This window comes from Dendrobates tinctorius, unplaced genomic scaffold, assembly GCF_039654945.1.
Source record: "Dendrobates tinctorius isolate UK_male_01 unplaced genomic scaffold, ASM3965494v1 ptg000125l, whole genome shotgun sequence".
In the NCBI taxonomy this organism is placed as follows: Eukaryota; Metazoa; Chordata; class Amphibia; order Anura; family Dendrobatidae; genus Dendrobates; species Dendrobates tinctorius.
Window position 1 is genome coordinate 15,219,777 of NW_027361793.1, and position 18,231 is coordinate 15,238,007.

Below are 18,231 nucleotides of genomic sequence, written 5' to 3' on the forward strand. Positions count from 1 at the left end.
GATATTTATCCATCATGCAATATTAACAGTGAGGCTTCAGTTTGACTCTAAATATATTCTGCAGCAGGACAACAGCCCCAAACATACAGCCAATGTCATTAAGAATGAATTTTAGAGCAACAAGGAGCAAGGAGTCCGGGAAGTGATGATATAGCCCTCACATGGCCCTTATCTCATCATCCTTGAGTCCTTCTGGGATTACATGAAAAGACATAACTATGTGCAGCCGCCTACATTGACAGAAGATGTGTGGTTAGTTCTTCAAGATGTTTGGAACAACCTACCTGCAAAGTTTCTTCAAAAGCTCTGCAAGTACCTAGAAGAACTAATGCTGTTTTAGGCTATGTGCACACGTATGCAGAAATTTCTGCATAAAAATCGGACTCCCTTCCCAGAAAACGCACATTTTTTTCCGCACGTTTTTGGCGCAAAAAAGCGCGTTTTTTATGCATTTTTTTCCGCACGTTTCCAGACCCATAGAAAATAGCTAGAAACGTGGAATTTTCCGCGAAATTAATGAGCATGCTGCGTTTTTTACCACAAAGCGTTTTTTTCACGGTAAAAAACGTATCAATATGCACAAAAAGTGCAAAATGCATAGAAATGAATGGGAAGCTTATTTTAAGCGTTTTTTGAGCGGATTTTTTGGCAAATCCTTGAAAAAAACGCTATGTGTGAACACAGCCTCAGGGATATTTTTTTGTATATTCGCTATGCAATTCAATTGATAATCTAATAACACTTATATTTTTAATGCATTCATACTTTGCAGCATTTTTTCCACACTTACCTAAAAATTCTTGCAGAGTAGACATATATTGCCAAAAGTGTTGGCGCGCACCTAGTTAATTGTTGAATTCAGTTTTTTTCATTGGCACAGGTTCCACAGGTGTACAAAATCAAATACCTAGCTGTTCAGCCTGCTCTTACAAATATTTGTGAAACAAAAGCTTGTTCTAAAGAACTCACTGCATTCTACTGTCTTACTATAATAGGATGCCACCAACGCAACAAGTCATTTTATGAAATGTGTTCTGTCCTAAATATTCTGCAATTAACTGGGATTGGTATTGCAAATATTTAGTAATCACAGCAACCCAACCACAAAGTGTTAGACCATGTAAAGCAGTGTTCCCCAACTCCAGTCCTCAAGGCCCACCAACAGATCATGTTTTCTGGATTTCCTTAGTATTTCCGAGGTGATAGTTGCATCACCTGGACAGTGCTTAGGAAATCCAGAAAACATGACCTGTTGGTGGGCCTTGAGGACTGGAGTTGGGGAACACTGATGTAAAGGTACAGAGCTGGGTCACTGAGTACTGAGCCGCATAGTTCATAAAAGTTCCAAACATGATTTGGTATTTGCAACAGCACAAAAACTATGAGTCGGGACTTTCACAACACGGGCTTCCATAGCCAAGTTGCTGTATATAAACCTTACATTAGCAAGCACAAATTCCAGCTGTCAGATGGAGTATTGCAAAGCATGGAGTAGTGGAAATGTGTTCTTTGGAGTGACACATCACACTTCTTTATGTGGCAGTCTGATGGACAAGTCTGGGTTTGACGAGTACGCAAAGAACATTACCTGCCTGTGTTGTGCCAACTGGAAAGTTTGGTGGAAGTTGTTTTTCAGGGGATGGCCTATGCCCTTTAGATCCAGTGATGAGAAACCTAAGTGCTTTGGCATATCAAAACATTTTTAAAAATTGTATGCTTTAATATTTGAAGAAACAGTTTGGCCATTTTCTGTTCCAGCATGACTCTGCCCCAGTATACAGAGCCAGACCTATAATGGCATGATTGGGTAAATTTAGTGTAAAGGAACTTAACAGCCAGCATCTTACCCTCATTAAATTCTTTTTGGATGAAGTAGAGCTAAGATTGTGAGCCAGCTCTTATTGTCCAACATCAGCATCTGACCTCACAAATGCTCTTCACAATGAATTGGCTAAAATTTCTGCAAACACCCTCCAAACCCTTAAAGTCTTGTAGAAAGCCTTCACAGAAGACTCAAAGCTGTTGACCAAGTTAATGCATATGGCTTTAGAATGGAATGTCATAAAAGCGACCATAATTTATCACAATACTTTTCTCCATACAATGTTGATGCATAGTTAGATCCATATATATTTGGACAGAGACAATAATAATAATTTTGGTTCTAGGCATTACCACAATGAATTTTAAACAAAACAATTCAGATGCAGTTGAAGTTCAGACTTTCAGCTTTCATTTGAGGGTATCCACATTAAAACTGGATGAAGGGTTTAGGAGCTTCGGCTCCTTAACATGTGCCACCCTGTTTTTAAAGGGACCAAAAGTAATTGGACAATTTACTTCAAGGCTATTTCATGGACAGGTGTGGGCAATCCCTTCATTATGTCATTCTCAATTAAGCAGATAAAAGGCCTAGAGTTGATTTGAGGTGTGGTGCTTGCATTTGGAAGGTTTTGCTGTGAAGGAAACAAGCGGTCAAAGGAGCTCTCTATGCAGGTGAAGCAAGCTTTCCTCAAGCTGCAAAAACAGAAAAAAGCCATCCGAGAAATTGCTACAACATTAGGAGTGGCAAAATCTACAGTTTGGTACATCCTGAGAAAGAAAGAAAGCACTGGTGAACTCATCAATGCAAAAAGACCTGGGCGCCCACGGAAGACAACAGTGGTGGATGATCGCAGAATAATCTCTATGGTGAAGAGAAACCCCTAAATGAGCTGGAGGAAAAGTCTGGTGGGGACATACCTTTTTGGACTAGTCATCTTGTCCCTGTCTGCATTTTTAACTATGTTTTTCTCTGAAATGCTGCTGTAATTCAGGCAGTATGAACTAGCTGTTAGGTTTGTAGTCAATTTATTTGTCTGTGCCAAGGTCGATGAAGCAAACTGCCAAGTTCAATGATTGGTTACAGTGGTAATAGGCAATGTCGACACGATATCACAGCTGCAGACAAAACGCTTACATCTGAGAATCAGCAGGGAGCTGGTGCTGGACCCAGAGATTGTGAATACTTACTCTGTTTCATTTTTTTAGCATTTGGGGTCCACTTTCCTGAAAGTGGAAAACTTTAAAGTAGTGCAATACATAGTGGAAACAATCCAACGAGATTTAAGTTCACAGGGGGGGAGGAGGGGCTAAAAAAAATCGCTGAAAAATAAAAAAAAATTAACATTCAATTCAGCCCTCCTATTCCCAATCTGAAAGTTAAAAAAAAACTAAACATATTTTCATTCACCTTGGCTACAAAGTCAGATCTTTCTTAAAATTATTTGAACAATATGGAAAAAAAATGCCAGAATTGGATTTTTTTTAGTTATCTCACCCCCCAAAAAATTGAAAATATTGACTAAATAACTCTTATGTTCTTCAAAATTGTATTTATCAAAATGTCATCTTACCTACAAAGAGCAAGCCCAGATAAAGCTCTAAAAGTAAAAAAAAGTTATGGCAACAAGAACTAATTTTTTTTAAAATAAAATTCTGAATTTGTTTAAAGGCAGTAACGTATGCCTTTAAAAAAATAAATATTAATTTCGTATCGGTGTAATCATACTGTCATGGACAATCAAGTCCCTGGGTCTTATTTTCATCACACAAAGAATGTTGTAGAAACAATACCCAGAAAATAATTACAGATTTTTGTTCCACTTTTTATCCCCATTTAACGTTTTACATTACTCTGTTTGGCAAAGTAAATGGTGTCATTCAAAACTACAACCTATCCCATTATCAAGCCCAGCTTTATTGACAGAAAAATAATGATGCCTCTTGGAAGGATGGGAGAAAAAAAATGGAAGAGCAAAACCGAAAATTGGTCAGGTTGGGAAAGGCATTAAAATGCTTTATAGTCCTTTGTGTCCTGGTGTATGTAGAAGTATAGAAATTATGAACTTTCCACTCTACATGTATTGAGGCAGTGAAAAATAGAAAATAAATACCAGCAGCAGATAAGAGCCTACAGGCTCCTATACACATTGGGACTAATGTTGGCTAAACCTGCCGATATCAAGGAGTTTGGCCGACGATCTAATGTGTATATTGGCACTGGCCGACTGATGGTCGGGAGAGATGTTGATCGTGCATGTCCTGCCGATTGCATTGTTTTCCCAGAGATAACCTGCTGGCCAACATGTCAAACAGTGGCTTTCTCATACAGCACACAGGAGACTTTAGCTGAACGAGTGCTCTTTTCTATGTGAGAGTCGTTTGAGATGACTGTCAGGTGAACGATTGATCGAGGCATCGTTCTGCTAACAGCTATTTAATGCATATGGCCGGCTATAGACCATGAACATAAAATGATTTAGTTTTTAGAAGTTAAATGCTGGATAATCTTAGGAGGGTGAGTGGTTGGAACAGAGCTCACATGTAATGTAGTCCAGGCAGTGATAATCTCCATTTCAGTGATGTGTCACTTATTAGGCTGTGTGCTGAAATAATCTCAGCCCCTATCTTGTGCTGTCTTTAGATTATATAGAAAAAACTTGCTGACAGATTCCCTTTAATTCACACATTTTAATATGAAAAGAAAGTAAAATACACATAATGTGCCCTAATGAAAGTGACTGTCTGCTCCACTTGGACTTGTCTGTGTTCATACTGCAGATCTGTCAGCAGAATACAGGCTTATGTTTTATAGCCCGCAAACTGTAGGCTGCGATCTTGTCACACAGTAACGCTGCTTCTCCTCTGATCTGTCAGCGCGAGATCAGAGGAGAAGTGGCGTTACTATGAGTCAGATCGCAAGGTTCAGAGGAGAAACAGTGTGACAAGCGCTGCTGGCAACAGCTGTGCCAGGCAGCGATCTTGTCCAAAAAAGTAAAGAAAAAAAAAAGCAGGTACGCAGGCTAGGGTTAGGGTTAGGGCTTGGGTCAGGGCTAGGGTTAGGGCTAGGGTTAGGGCTAGGGTTAGGACTAGGGTTAGCTTTGGGATTAGGGTTAGGGGTGTGTTGGGGTTAGGGTTATGGTTGGGATTAGGGTTAGGGGTGTGTTGGTGTTAGGTTTGTGGTTATGGTTAGGGTTGGGATTAGGGTTAGGGGTGTGTTGGGGTTAGGATTGGAATTAGAATTGGGGCTTTCCACTGTTTAGGCACATTAGGGGCTCTGCAAATGCAACATGATGCCCGCAGACCATTCCTTCAAAGTCTGCATTCCAGAACGTCACTACTTCCCTTCCGAGCCCCACGGCTCTACATTATAAACTTTAGTGAAACACTTGGGGGTTCAAAGTGCTCACCACACATCGAGATAAGTTCCTTGGGGGGTTTAGTTTCCAAAATGGGGTCACTTGTGGGGGGGTTTCTACTGTTTAGACACATTAGGGTCTCTGCAAACGCAATATGATGCTCACAGACCATTCCATCATAGTCTGCATTCCAGAATGTCACTACTTCTCTTCCGAACCCCACCGTGAGCCCAAACAGTAGTTTTCTCCCACATCTGGAGTACCAGTGTACTCAGGACAAATTGGACAACAACTTTTGGGGTCTAATTTCTCCTGTTACCCTTGGGAAAATAAAAATTTGGGGGCAAAAAGATCATTTTTGTGGAAAAAATATGATTTTTTTTATTTTCATGGCTCTACGTTATAAGCTTCTGTGAAGCACTTGGGGGTTCAGAGTGCTCAGCACACATCTAGATAAGTTCATTAAGGGGTCTAGTTTCCAAAATGATGTCATTTGTGGGGGGTTTCCACTGTTTAGGTACATCAGGGGCTCTCCAAATGCGACATGGCGTCCGATCTCAATTGCAGCCAATTCTGCATTGAAAAACTCAAACGACACTCCTTCCTTTCTGAGCTCTGCCGTGTGCCCAAATAGTGGTTTAGCCCCACATACAGGGTATCGGCGTATTCGGGAGAAATTGCACAAAAAATTTTGTGGTTCATTTTCTCTTTTTACACTTGTAAAAATAAAATAAATTGGTTCTGAAGTAAAATGTTTGTGAAAAAAAGTTAAATGCTTATTTTTTCTTCCATATTCCTTTCATTCATGTGAAGCACCTGAAGGGTTAATAAACTTCTTGAATGTGGTTTTGAGCACATTGAGGGGTGCAGTTTTTATAATGGTGTCACTTTTGGGGTCACTTTTGGGTATTTTCTGTCATATTGACCCCCCAAACTCACTTCAAATGTGAGGTCGTCCCTATAAAAATGGTTTTGTAAATGTTGTTGTAAAAATGAGAAATCGCTGGTCAACTTTTAACCCTTATAACTTCCTAACAAAAAACAATTATGTTTCCATAATTGTGCAGATGTAAAGTAGACATGTGGGAAATGTTATTTATTAACTATTTTGTGCGATATGACTCTCGGATTTAAGGGCATAAAAATTAAAAGTTTGAAAATTGCTAAATTTTCTAAATTTTCTCCAAATTTTGAATTTTTTAACAAATAAGCGCAAGTTATATGAATGAAATTTTACCACTATCATGAAGTACAATGTCAGAATCAGCAGGATCCATTGAAGCGTTCTAGAGTTATGACCTCATAAAGTGACACTGGTCAGAATTGAAAAAACTGGCCCGGTCACGAAGGCCAAAACAGGCTCTGGCGCGAAAGGGTTAAGTCTTTTATTTTATACTTTTCTCTGTTAAAGATTAAACCTTTTAGCAAAAAATGCATGCAAAAAGTGCTTTGTGTAATTAAAGTGAATCTGACACCTGGTTTTTGAGAGAAGCATAATGTAGCTACACACTGATTCCAGTGATGTATCAATTCCTCTACTGCTGCAGTTCTGATAAATCACTGATTTATCAGCAGGAGATCATCATTAGAAGACTTGTAATTCTGCTGCCAGGTAGTGCTTCATATTCATGAGCTCTTTGTATCCTCGCCCCCCCATGACTACATGACTATGCACAGTGTATACACAGACAATCTGTGATGTAGGCGGGGTTATACATGACTCAACATTCAGAGAACTGCTAGACCTGTAGCAGATAAATCTGATTTTATCAAAACTGCAGCAGGCAACCCAGTTTGTGACACGTCACTGGAATCAGGATATCTGTCCCTACATCTTCCTGCTCTCAGATGGAGTAGCAAAAACCTAGTGACAGATTCCCTTTCAGGCCTAAAAATTGAACAACTTTCAATATTCACAAGTGGCTTAGAAAATTGTTCTAGTAAGACTTGTAGTAGGATTACACTGTGTTCATGATGCAGGATTGTAGTTGTTTTTATATTCTTGAAAGAGTGACTAATTTCTTGAAAATAATCTGCCTTTTCCCTTTCAAACAGTGAGCATGGCCACTAACAGACTTATAGGTGCAGTGGCAGGGACCATTCTGGCTCTGGGGGTGATATTTGGAGGAACAGGGTGGGGAATAGAGTAAGCATTTTTTCCAAGTTTTATGTCTGGTGCCTAGTGTGTGAGGTAAAAGTAACGCGTGTGCCTGAGCCTTATGTGTACTTGTCCCTTTGGCTTTGTGTCCTGTGGTGATGACCGTACCAGTCATGTGATTTGACCGTGTCTTTGTCATGTGAAATGCTCATGCAGTGTTGACCCTCTCCTGTCTGGGACAATGTGGGGCATAATTATATTCATTTATATCTTTGTTCCTTGAGACCAATCAGAACTGGATGTGTCTATTTATGTTGTTTTAAAATGTCTATGGTAGGAACAATGACCCGTTTTAATGATTTCCATTGTAAAATGCATATATTATGGTATTACAAATATTTCTTCATGTAAAACTGTTAATCCACACTGCAGCTTCAGAAACATGGTGTTGGTAACACATAATCTTTACCAACAAGTTATGTCAATAAGATTCTGGCAACTTCATGATTATTCTAGAAATTTGGGTTTTTCCCCAGCACATTTCTTACAAAGAACACACTTGATTTTATGTAATTTTCTGGTAATCTATCTTTGTCAGATACATAGAGCTTTTGTTTTTTGTTACATCTTAATTAGGTTGTCTAGGACAGAGTTCCCCAACTCCAGCCCTCAAGGCCCCCAACAGGTCATATTTTCAGGATTTCCTTAGTATTGTCCAGGTGATAATTCCATCACCTGTGCAATACAAAGGAAATCCTGAAAACATGATCTGTTGGGGGCCTTGAGGACTGGAGTTGGGGAACACTGGTCTAGGGTATCAATTAATGGCTTATCAAAAGGCTAGAGCTAGACAGATAAAAGATTGATGGGGTTTCGAGCCAATAAGAAAAACATAGGTAAAGTGTCATGGCCCATTTGGTGTTTAACAACACAAAGCGCCCTAGATACTCAGTAGCACGTGTATGTATGGCTCTCTGCCAAGTTGACTAATAAAGGTAGATTTGACGCAGTAGTTCCCAGTCCCCATGGGTCAAACCCTTTCTAATAATTTATTGATGACCTATACTAAGGAACTCCTGGACAACTACAGATTTGTATCTTTTAGCTGCTGTGCCTGCTTAGACTTGCTTTGTGGCCTACCTTCTATAAGCCATTCAAGGCATTTACACTCCTAATGTGAAGAAAATATTATGTTGGTCACATTAAAGTGTGCATGTTTAATTAATTAGAAAAGAGTTTATATTTGTTTTCACCTCGCCAAATCAGATTTCCTGTTTTGCAGTGATGAGGGGTAAACACCCCAAAACACGTGTCTGCAAATGGAGTGTCTGGTTTGGTTTCTTATCCTTAAGCCCCTGTTACACACTGCGATATCGCTAGCAATATCGCTGTAAAGTCACCGTTTTTGTGACTTTGCAGCGATATTGCTAGCGATATCGCTGCATGTGATACTTACCTCCGACCTGCTCCCCCGCTGGTTATCGCTGATCGCGCAAGAAGCTCCTGGACCATTCCTCGTCGTCAGCTTCCTGCTGGGGCTTCCTGTGGCGCCGACGAGCGACGCGTGGAGCCGGGCAGGAGGATGCAGGATCGCCGCGTCTGACAGGTAAGTAGCGATCCCCGTCCCCAGCGATGTCGCTGGTGAGATCTGCCTATGTGGCAGCTCACTAGCGACCACCTAGCGATGCACCAGCGATCCTGACCGCGTCATATCGCTGGTTGGGATCGCTGGTGCATTCTAGGTGTAACGGTACCCTAAGTCAAGTGGCAAGGCTTATTAAAGGGTCGATAATGTAGAATTGATACATCCATTAGGTGACTCTACAGTTCCAGTACTCTTCCTCTCTGAAAAGGCTATTTGAATATATTTGTTCTACGATTCATGAGTTTGAGAATACTTTAATCTCACGTAATTATTCCCAGATTTTTTTGTTTAAATTTCACAGCTGGTTATTTTTTTTACAGCCTAGGGAGCTTTATAGACTAGGTGCAGATACATTATTTATCTCATTTTCCACAACCAATGCATTCAACTTTCAGTTTTTATAAAAAAAAATCCCAAACTTTTAAAATCCAGCCTGCACTTAAAAAGAACTTGCCCTCAGGTAATATTTATATGTTTTATATACTAAATGACAATCAATGAAATTCTAAAACTTCTCAGTTAAACATCAGTGGCAAATCAGATAATTTTTCTCTGTATTACAGGAAAAAAGTTTTACTTTCACTTCATCCTGTGCTCAAATCTAGCAGAATTTGGACTGTTATATCATTGTTGATTTGCTCTTCCACAGAATTCAAAGGAATATTAATTCACCCATTGTATATAATAAGTAAATCAGTCAATCAGAAATCATGTAGTGGATCACAATAAAAGGGCTGAGCTAACGGAATGTCAGGACAAATCCAAGGTCAAGCAACAAAGAGCTTACACACACCACTTAAGCAAGGCTACAATTGACAGAAATCTGAGGCAGAGAGCCAACTAAAAACCAGGCAGTTACCCCGAACAGGAGATACAAAGAGGAAGCCCCGACATATCTTGGTCCTGACTGGACGTCTGAACTGTCACTCAAGACACTGAGAGCTCAGCACGCCCCAGCTCCTGATTGGATGGCTGAGCTGTCCATCACTATACTGACAGCTCAGCACACCCCTTCATTTACTGAGTCCAGATATTCTGATAGGCGGGATTGTGACAGTACCCTCTCTTCTAAAGGGGGCCTCCAGATCCTTATATTTCCCTGAAAACCTACAATGAAAGGCTCTGACCAGACAATCAACATTCACGGAACGAGCTAGGACCCAGGATCTCTCCTTTAGTCCATATCCCCTCCAATGAATAATATATTGGAGAGAATTTCAGACCCTAGGAGAATCCACAATTCTCTGTACCTCGTACTCCAAACCTCTATCGACAGAAACCAGAGGAGGTGGAGATGAGACAGACAACACCAATGGTACAAACTTCTTTAACAGAAATATGTGGAACACATTAAGGATTGAAAGCATTGGAAAAAGTCTTAATCAACCCAAATTCTCTGACAGGTCATTCAGCTTAATATTTTTGACAGAACCAAACCTTATCACGTACTTTGAGGATGGGAAGTGCCAAAAGTTTATCAGCCTTCCGTTTTTGGTGAAGCTGAGCCAGTCCAATGTTCCTCTGGAATCCCTCCACACATCCCCAAGTTTCTATATGGCAACCTCAATTCCAGGACACCCAGAACCCATCCTAGAGAATTCACCAAAGTCGAGATGAAAACCATAATTGCAAAAAAAGGCGCGGTTCCAGTGGGCTGATTGACCTGAACGTTAAGGGCGAACTCAGTAGGAAGAAATGAGGAACAGTCCTCTTGCTGAGCTACAATAAAAAAAACAGCTTAAAATTTGTTCCAACAATTGATTTATCCTTTCTGTCTGACCTTTAGTTTCAGGGTGGTAAGCAGAGGAAAATGACAAATCAATCCAGTTTCCTACATAACACTCTCCAGAATTTGAACATAAATTGCACCTCCCTGTCAGATATAATATTCAGAGGGATTCCATGCAATCTCACCACGTGATTGCTAGGCAACCTGGAAAGGTTTACGGCATTCAGGAACCCCAATCCCTGATAAAGGAACAAAATGTGCCTGTTTACTGAATTTTTCAACTACCATCCAGATGACAGTCTTCACTCCAAACAAAGGCAAATCTGTAATGAAATCCATGGAAAAATGAAGCCACTATCTTTCTGGAATTGGTAGTCGATCCAATTCCCCTGTCGGCCAGTTATTTAATACTTTAGCGCGTGTGCAAATATCACAGGTGGAAGCAAAATCTTTTAATATCATTAAGCATGGATGGCAGCCAAAAGAGTCTAGCAATGGATTTCTGTGTAGCTGTGACCCCAGGATGATCACTCAAGACAGAATCATGAAACTCCTGCAACAAACGTAATCTTAGCTACACAGGCACAAATAATTTGGACCCTGGAGTAGCGGAAGGAGCTAATGACTGGAATTCACGGATCTCTGCTTCCATCTACGAGGATACCACCATAGATATCAAAATATCTTGAGGAAAAATGGAGGATGGAGGCTCTGGAGCAGAAACCGATTTAAGGCTGCGTGAAAAAGCATCTGCCTTAACATTCTTGGACCCCTGCCTGAAGGTGATGGAAAAATTGAATTTAGAAAAAAATAAAGACCATCTGGCCTGTCTTGGGCGTAATGTTTAGCATGTTCAATGTAACCTAAATTTCTATGATCCGTCATAAAAGATGAATAGCTCCATCCAAAAAATGTCTCCATTCTTCAAAAGGTAACTTGACAGTAAGCAGATGACAATTCCTAGTATCATAATTTTTCTTAGTAGATGAAAATTTCCTAGAAAATAATGCACATGGCAATGAATTGGCCAGTGTTTTGGGACCTTTAGACAAAACAGCCCCTACCCCAACCTCTGAGGCATCTACATCTACAATAAACAGTCTCTGAAGTTCGGGTTGGATTAAAGCTGGAGTGGACATGAAACACACTTTCAATTTACTAAATGCTCTAATAGCATCCAGCCACCAAACTTTAAGTTTGAGATTAGTAAGAGGTTTAACAATCTGCAAAAAAAAAATACATTTTCTATAATACTTGGAGAATTCTAGAGAATTCTTTTGGGTCACACGGTTTAACCCAATCAGTTATACCCTGCACTTTCCCAGGATCCATCTTAAAACCTTAATCAGATACAATGATCCCAAGAAACGATATGACTTGAACAGAAAAAGCATATTTCTCCAGTTTAGCAAACAGTTACAATTTCCTAAGCTATTGTAAGACAAAATGGACATGTTCATAGTGAGAATCCTGATCAGGTGAAAAAATTAGTGTTATCAAGATATAACACAATAAACCTTCCAATAATATCAGAAAATGTATTTCATAAAGTCTTGAAAGATTGCTAATTCGTTGTTTAACCCAAAAGACATGACAATATTTTCAAAAAGACCCTCAGATGTTAAAAACTCTATTTTCCACTCATTACCCTTCCAAGTGCATATCAAATTATAAACCCCTCTAATATCAAGTTTAGGAAAGCATTTAGCCCCAATATGTTGATTATATAGGTTGGGGATGAGTGGAAGTGGGTAAGTATTAAAGTATTATTAACCGTAATTTGTTTAATTCACAAGAATCAAGGTAAAGCCCGGAGACCCCTGTCTTTCTTTTCATCAAAGAAAACTCAGCAGCTACAGGCGTGGAGGAAGGACAGATATGACCCTTTCATAAACTTTTGTTTACACATTCTTTCATGGCAGTACTTTAGGACCTGATCAATTATACAGGCGACTTTTAGGCAATTTGTCATTAGGGACAAGATTAATTGCACAATCATAAGGACGATGGGCAGTGTAGTATCTCTGCCTCTTTTTCCAAGAACACATCTCTGAAGTCTTTCATGTACCCCGGTAGATTCTCCACACTAGCAATGCAAATTTGTACAAAACTCAGACATCTCTTACAACAATTAGGACGTACTGTACTTAATATCCTTCCGACAACAATCAGTAACAGTATTGTGAATACTCAGCCATAGAAACCCCAATACCAATCCAGTGATACAAAGTATCCAAAACATAGCAGGAGATGGACTCAGATTGAACTGTTCCCTGGTTAAGTGTTACCAGCTGGACTTAGTTCTTGAGTAACAGTGTCTTGTCAATGGCAACAATTTAAATGGGTTGTTCCAACCTATCTGTCTCTAATCTCAGGAGCAGTCCTGAATCAATGAAGTTGGTAGCAGACCCACTATCAATGAAAGCAACTGCTGATAATGACCGGTTTTGGAAATGTAGTTCCACTTTCAGCAGTACTTTATCTAAGGAGTAAAAAGATACCTGGAAGTCTGAGTGATCTCAACAATCACAAAGACTTACATGTTTCCTGACAATTTGCTTGCGTGAGGGCATATCGAACAGTCTTTGAGAAAATGCCCAGCACAACCACAGTAGAGGCAAAGTTCGAGATTGTAACTTCATCTCCTATCAATGATTCATGAGCTGGCAGCACCAACTTCCTTCGGTTAAACCTCAGGTAGGTGGACAAATTTGGGGGAAAAGACCAAAACCCCCTGTCGCTCATCACACCTATCCTGAATCCTACAATCCAACTGAATGACCTAAGTTATGGCCTCCCCCAAGGAACAGGGTGGAGTATGTAGAGCCAGAGCATCCTTAAGTATCGGAAAGACCTCTGCGTCATTCCACAAAACTTCAATGGATGATTGCCAAAACTCTGTATTGTAGTCCTCAGCAGTGCACCTACCCATCTCAGGTTCATGATTTTTGCTTCCACCATCTATATTCTGTCTGCTTAGTCGTAGATGAACCCTAAGGCATCAAAAAAAAGTCAACAGATGACGTTCTGGGTCTTGGGGGACAAAGAAAATGCCCCCTCGCAGTAGGGGCATGATTATTTCTACCCGCTGGGAATCATTCTCTGATGACTGGAGTCGTAATGTAAAAAATAGCCTACAGCTATTCCTGAACATCCTAAGCTAATCTTTCTCACCTGAACATTTATCAGCAAGGACCACCAAAGGTTCGGGAGACACCAACTGCACATCAGATAATTCTGACATCACAGCCACTGCCAGCAGTGGAGTGCTTTGGAAGGTTTCCATCAAACTAATTATCTGACCTTGCAGCTGATATTCCAAAGATTCAAGACTCTGGTATTCCTAAACCAAATCATAAATCATCTGCGTCAGATTCGTCACATAGTAGAGAACCGTGTGCACTACTAAGGAAGATGCCGTAGTAGGATCCCACACCATGAAGTAATAAAAATAAACTAGGCACTCATCTTAAATATGAATTTTTTGACTTTTTAATGCAGTCAAGGCAAAACGTTTCAGCCACATTGACCTTTATCAATTATCAGCTGACAAGTGGGGGATGCTGCATCTTCCTCCAGGCACGTGCACACATCCAGGTCCCCTGGCTTGTTTACCATTGGGGTTTTTTCTCTTCAACGCCCCATGCTCTTGTGAAAGTGAATATACCGAGATGTACCTCACTAAATATCCACAGGATTCCCACGAATTCCTGACACTCCTGTATAGTTTGTAATTGATAGTTTACTTTTATTAAATTTGCCACATAATCATAGAGTGTGTGAACAGAATCCATAATGGCGAAAAAGACAAACGTACAGGCCAATTGTAATGTAACACTAGTCACTACTCACAGACAAGCCGTGAGGCTGGGTAGTCAAGAGGTCCGAGGTCAATCAAAAGTCAGGAGTGTATATCATGAACAGAGGGGTGCGACAAAGGTGTAGTTAGGTCGCAGTCTGAAGTCAATTCCAAGAAGGTAGTGGATCATGACAAAAGGGCTAGGCAAATGGATGGTCAAGACAATTTCAATGTTGAGAAACAAAAATCAAAATACAAAGATTTTATATTTTCATTCCCCTCTATTTCATGAAATTTTCCGGGAAGCTATAGTTCCTGTTTAAGTTGTTCAGAAAGATAGATATTTGTTGGCTGGCTCTATTTATTGTGAATCATTTAACATCTGAATCTTGTTATGTATCATTTCAGTGAGATGAGCAGCACTAGGGTATTTTGTAGTTTCTCATGTTCCCTTTGCCATAGAAATAATGGCTAGATAACAAGTTTGTGCATGTAAAGGAGACATAAATGTTTCTATTGTCAGCCAAATGAAATGACCAAACTAACTGCTATGTCAAGAATTATTAGAATTTACAGTGAATTCAGTACTAATCAGAAATCTAGTTTTGGTAGAAAAGCCCAATCTTTCATCGATTTACAGATTACACATACAAGATTGGTTTAATGTGCTAATGCAGTCTTCTATCCTGTTATATATTAGTCATGTTGCCCTGATCTAGTGTAATCTGTATTTATGTGAATTCACTTTGCAGTAAATGTTAAAGGTATTTATTGTTTTGTGTAGCCTTTCTAGATGCTGTGTGATACATCTTTGTGTAGTTTGAGTTTTGTAATCTGTTGTTGATGTAGTGATAGTGTTTTGTCATTGTGTAGAGTCTGATATGGGGAATAAGTTAGTGGGATGCAGCAAAAAATATCAATATTAAATATCATTTTCATAGATTCTACTATAGGTTTGAATGCTAATTATTGTGTTTTGCAAGCACTGAACTGTTATTGTTAGTGGATGTTATAATGGTTTGTACCAAATGAGTTATCAGCAGGTAAGTACTATAAGAATTTTCCTGTGGATACAGAAAGCCTGCTGTTGTTTGAACACCTATTTGCATGTTTGCCTTATGAGTATTCAATTCTACTGTTTCCAACATATTATTGTATTTTAATGGCTGCAGTAATGAAAATGTATCACAGTGTAAAGTACATTGTGCTGAGCCAAAAATGAAGTTTAATTTTGAAAATTCTAATTATTCATTTATAGAACAGTTCTGTTGAAGATACAAAGGGATAGCTCACAATTGTTTACTATATTATAATTAATGATATGACCTGGTAAGGATCGCTGGTACGTCGCTACATGGTCGCTAGTAAACTGTCAAACAGACAGATCTACTCAACGATGCAGCAACGATATGGTGATCCGTATAACAAACTTGGCGGTCGTTGGGACCTTGTCACACAGCAGCTATTCTGACGACTCACGCCTGCGTCCCTGAGTTCTGAGTCGCCAATGAGGTCACTCGTCGTTGTTATGGCGTTGTCAAACAGTGATGCATGCTGGCCAGCGGGACCCCAATGATCAAAAAATGGCCTAGGACATTTGAGCACGATCAGCGATATCGCAGCGGAGGGTCCGTCGCCGCTATGTGTCACACGTAGCGAGATCGCTGACGAGGTTGCTGTTGCATCACAAAACCTGTGACGTTTCAGCGATCTCGCTAACGATCTCGCTATGTGCAAAGTACCCCTAAGTCTGGACTTGAGGTCTCACAGGAGACTGTCTTTCTGCTTTGTGGGGGATTCTGGTTTGAAGGTTTAAAGAATAAGCTAAGGGCCCTTCCATACTCTGTCTTGTGAAAGTCTACATCCTTCACATAAGACACACAAGAAATATAAGGGGTATCAAAAAGAGACTTCTTCGTGTTTTTTGCTATTTCTACTAGAAAGTCAAATAACCTTTTGTAGAGCTCTCACAATAAATCAGTGTATGAGTAATATATGTTAGTGTAATATGGATTCAGATGGGACATCTAACATGTCTGCATTTAATGGAATTTGTGGCTCAGTATAGGGGTTTAACTAAATTACATTAACAGACGGGAAAATAGAATGTTACATTTGAGAAACCACTAACCTAAATTTTGTACTGCATGAAACCTGTCTGTATAAGAAATCTGACAATGATCTGCACAAGCAAGCTGTGAGTTATAGATGTGAATACAAAGTGACGAGGTTATGGAAATGCCAAAGTGTGACTATGAGATAATTATTTCAAGGACCCTTCAGTTTTCAAGTGTTCTCTATGCTGTTTAAAGATAATTACTCAGAAGGGTCTCACGTATCACCTCTTTTTTTTTTTTTTTTAGCTTGCTCACTACGTATCATTGTTTGATGGATAATGCAAATGTCAAATAAATTGCTTTGATGTCCAGGAGAGTCCGATGGATCCGAAGACCCTTGTTAAAATTATTAAAGTATAAATAGCATTAACAGAATTTATACAAATAGGGCAATTTATTTGTTGCAACTTAGATGCATAGCTTTTACATGAGCTGAAAAAAATGTTACTTAATGGATATCCTATTTCTTACTAATAATGTGTTCTCTACCTCCTGGACAAAGAAAATATGTAAAAGATGAGAAAAAAACAATAAAAAGCAAATGCAGAAAGCAAAATTGTATTACCCTTCAAATACCCTATTACTAAAACACTAAACCTTATTTTATAAAATTCCCCTAAACAATTTTATTGCAAAATAATGTGCTGTTAAATGGTTAGCAGTTAAAAGCTTAGTGGAATGAGGTCAGTGTAGCAAATGAATGAAAAAAATCCTCATTTACTAGATGAGGTAAAAAGAGAGATTAATAGAGATTAATCTGTATGTATTTCGTAGCTTAGAACACAAAATGATTTGCCTTTTGTGGTTGGTTCTTATGTTTTTCTTCCCATAATCCTTTATCACAGGTCCTAGTGCTACCAACCTTATAATAGGGTCCATCGCTGGTGCCATCCTGGTAGCAGCTATTGTCCTTGGGGGGACTGGATGGGGCTTTAAGTAAGGAACAACGCATGTCTTCTCTTCAGTGACAATGCCATAACTCTTTCTGCTTACTGTATATCACATTTGAGTTTCTGCTACATGGTTCTAGTATTTCACTAATACAAAATGTTAATTAAACCACAAGACTACAGAAATGAATGCTACTTGGGTGACAAGATAGCTGAAAAATAGAATTATTTTTAGGGCACTTCTTCATAGAGTTTGAGCCCCATTTTGTTACTTTTATGATTTTATGTAGTCAGTGAATCTTCAGGATATGTACAGAAGAGGATGACTTTATTGTCTTTTATCCACTTATGCAAATGAATACTCAGCCATAAAGTGTTGGCCTGTAAAGCCAGATTTCACTGTTGAATTTTCAAGGACAATCAACTGATCAAATATCCAGAAATGTTGAAAATATCATTAGTTGTAAATGACTACTGACATAATGGAGGATGTTTATTGGACCACGTAAGTGAACTAATGGTGTTACACTAGACAGTCTAAAAATTCACCAATTGTATCAAACAGCCTAAACTGTAATACATTTGGCACATTTTAAAACTGTCTAGAGTAGATTACATTTTGATGGTTTTAGTAAACCTGCCCTGTGTCTCCTTAGGCATGCCACATCAACTTTCCTGCATTTTATGTAAATTAATTTGGACTCATTTCTGGATGTCACGTAAACAGCCCTATTCATAAAGTTGTTATTGACAGTTTAGGCCTGTTTCACATT

At 39.3% G+C, this 18,231-nt stretch overlaps 1 protein-coding gene across 8 annotated transcripts in view; it reads left to right on the plus strand.

Moving 5' to 3' along the window:
* The window catches only part of ADAM23 (ADAM metallopeptidase domain 23), an 889,186-nt gene that overhangs the window by 834,494 nt on the left and 36,461 nt on the right, over nucleotides 1-18,231 (plus strand). For 2 of the 8 annotated variants that reach the window (XM_073541897.1, XM_073541902.1), the window contains exon 25: nucleotides 7,236-7,326. The exons of 3 other annotated variants lie outside the window; for them this stretch is intronic. In XM_073541897.1, coding sequence (XP_073397998.1) covers nucleotides 7,236-7,326 — 91 coding nt within the window. Of the gene's footprint in view, nucleotides 1-7,235; nucleotides 7,327-17,413; nucleotides 17,505-18,231 lie in introns of all 8 variants that reach the window. 3 more of the 8 variants (XM_073541896.1, XM_073541901.1, XM_073541898.1) reach the window with 2 other exon arrangements.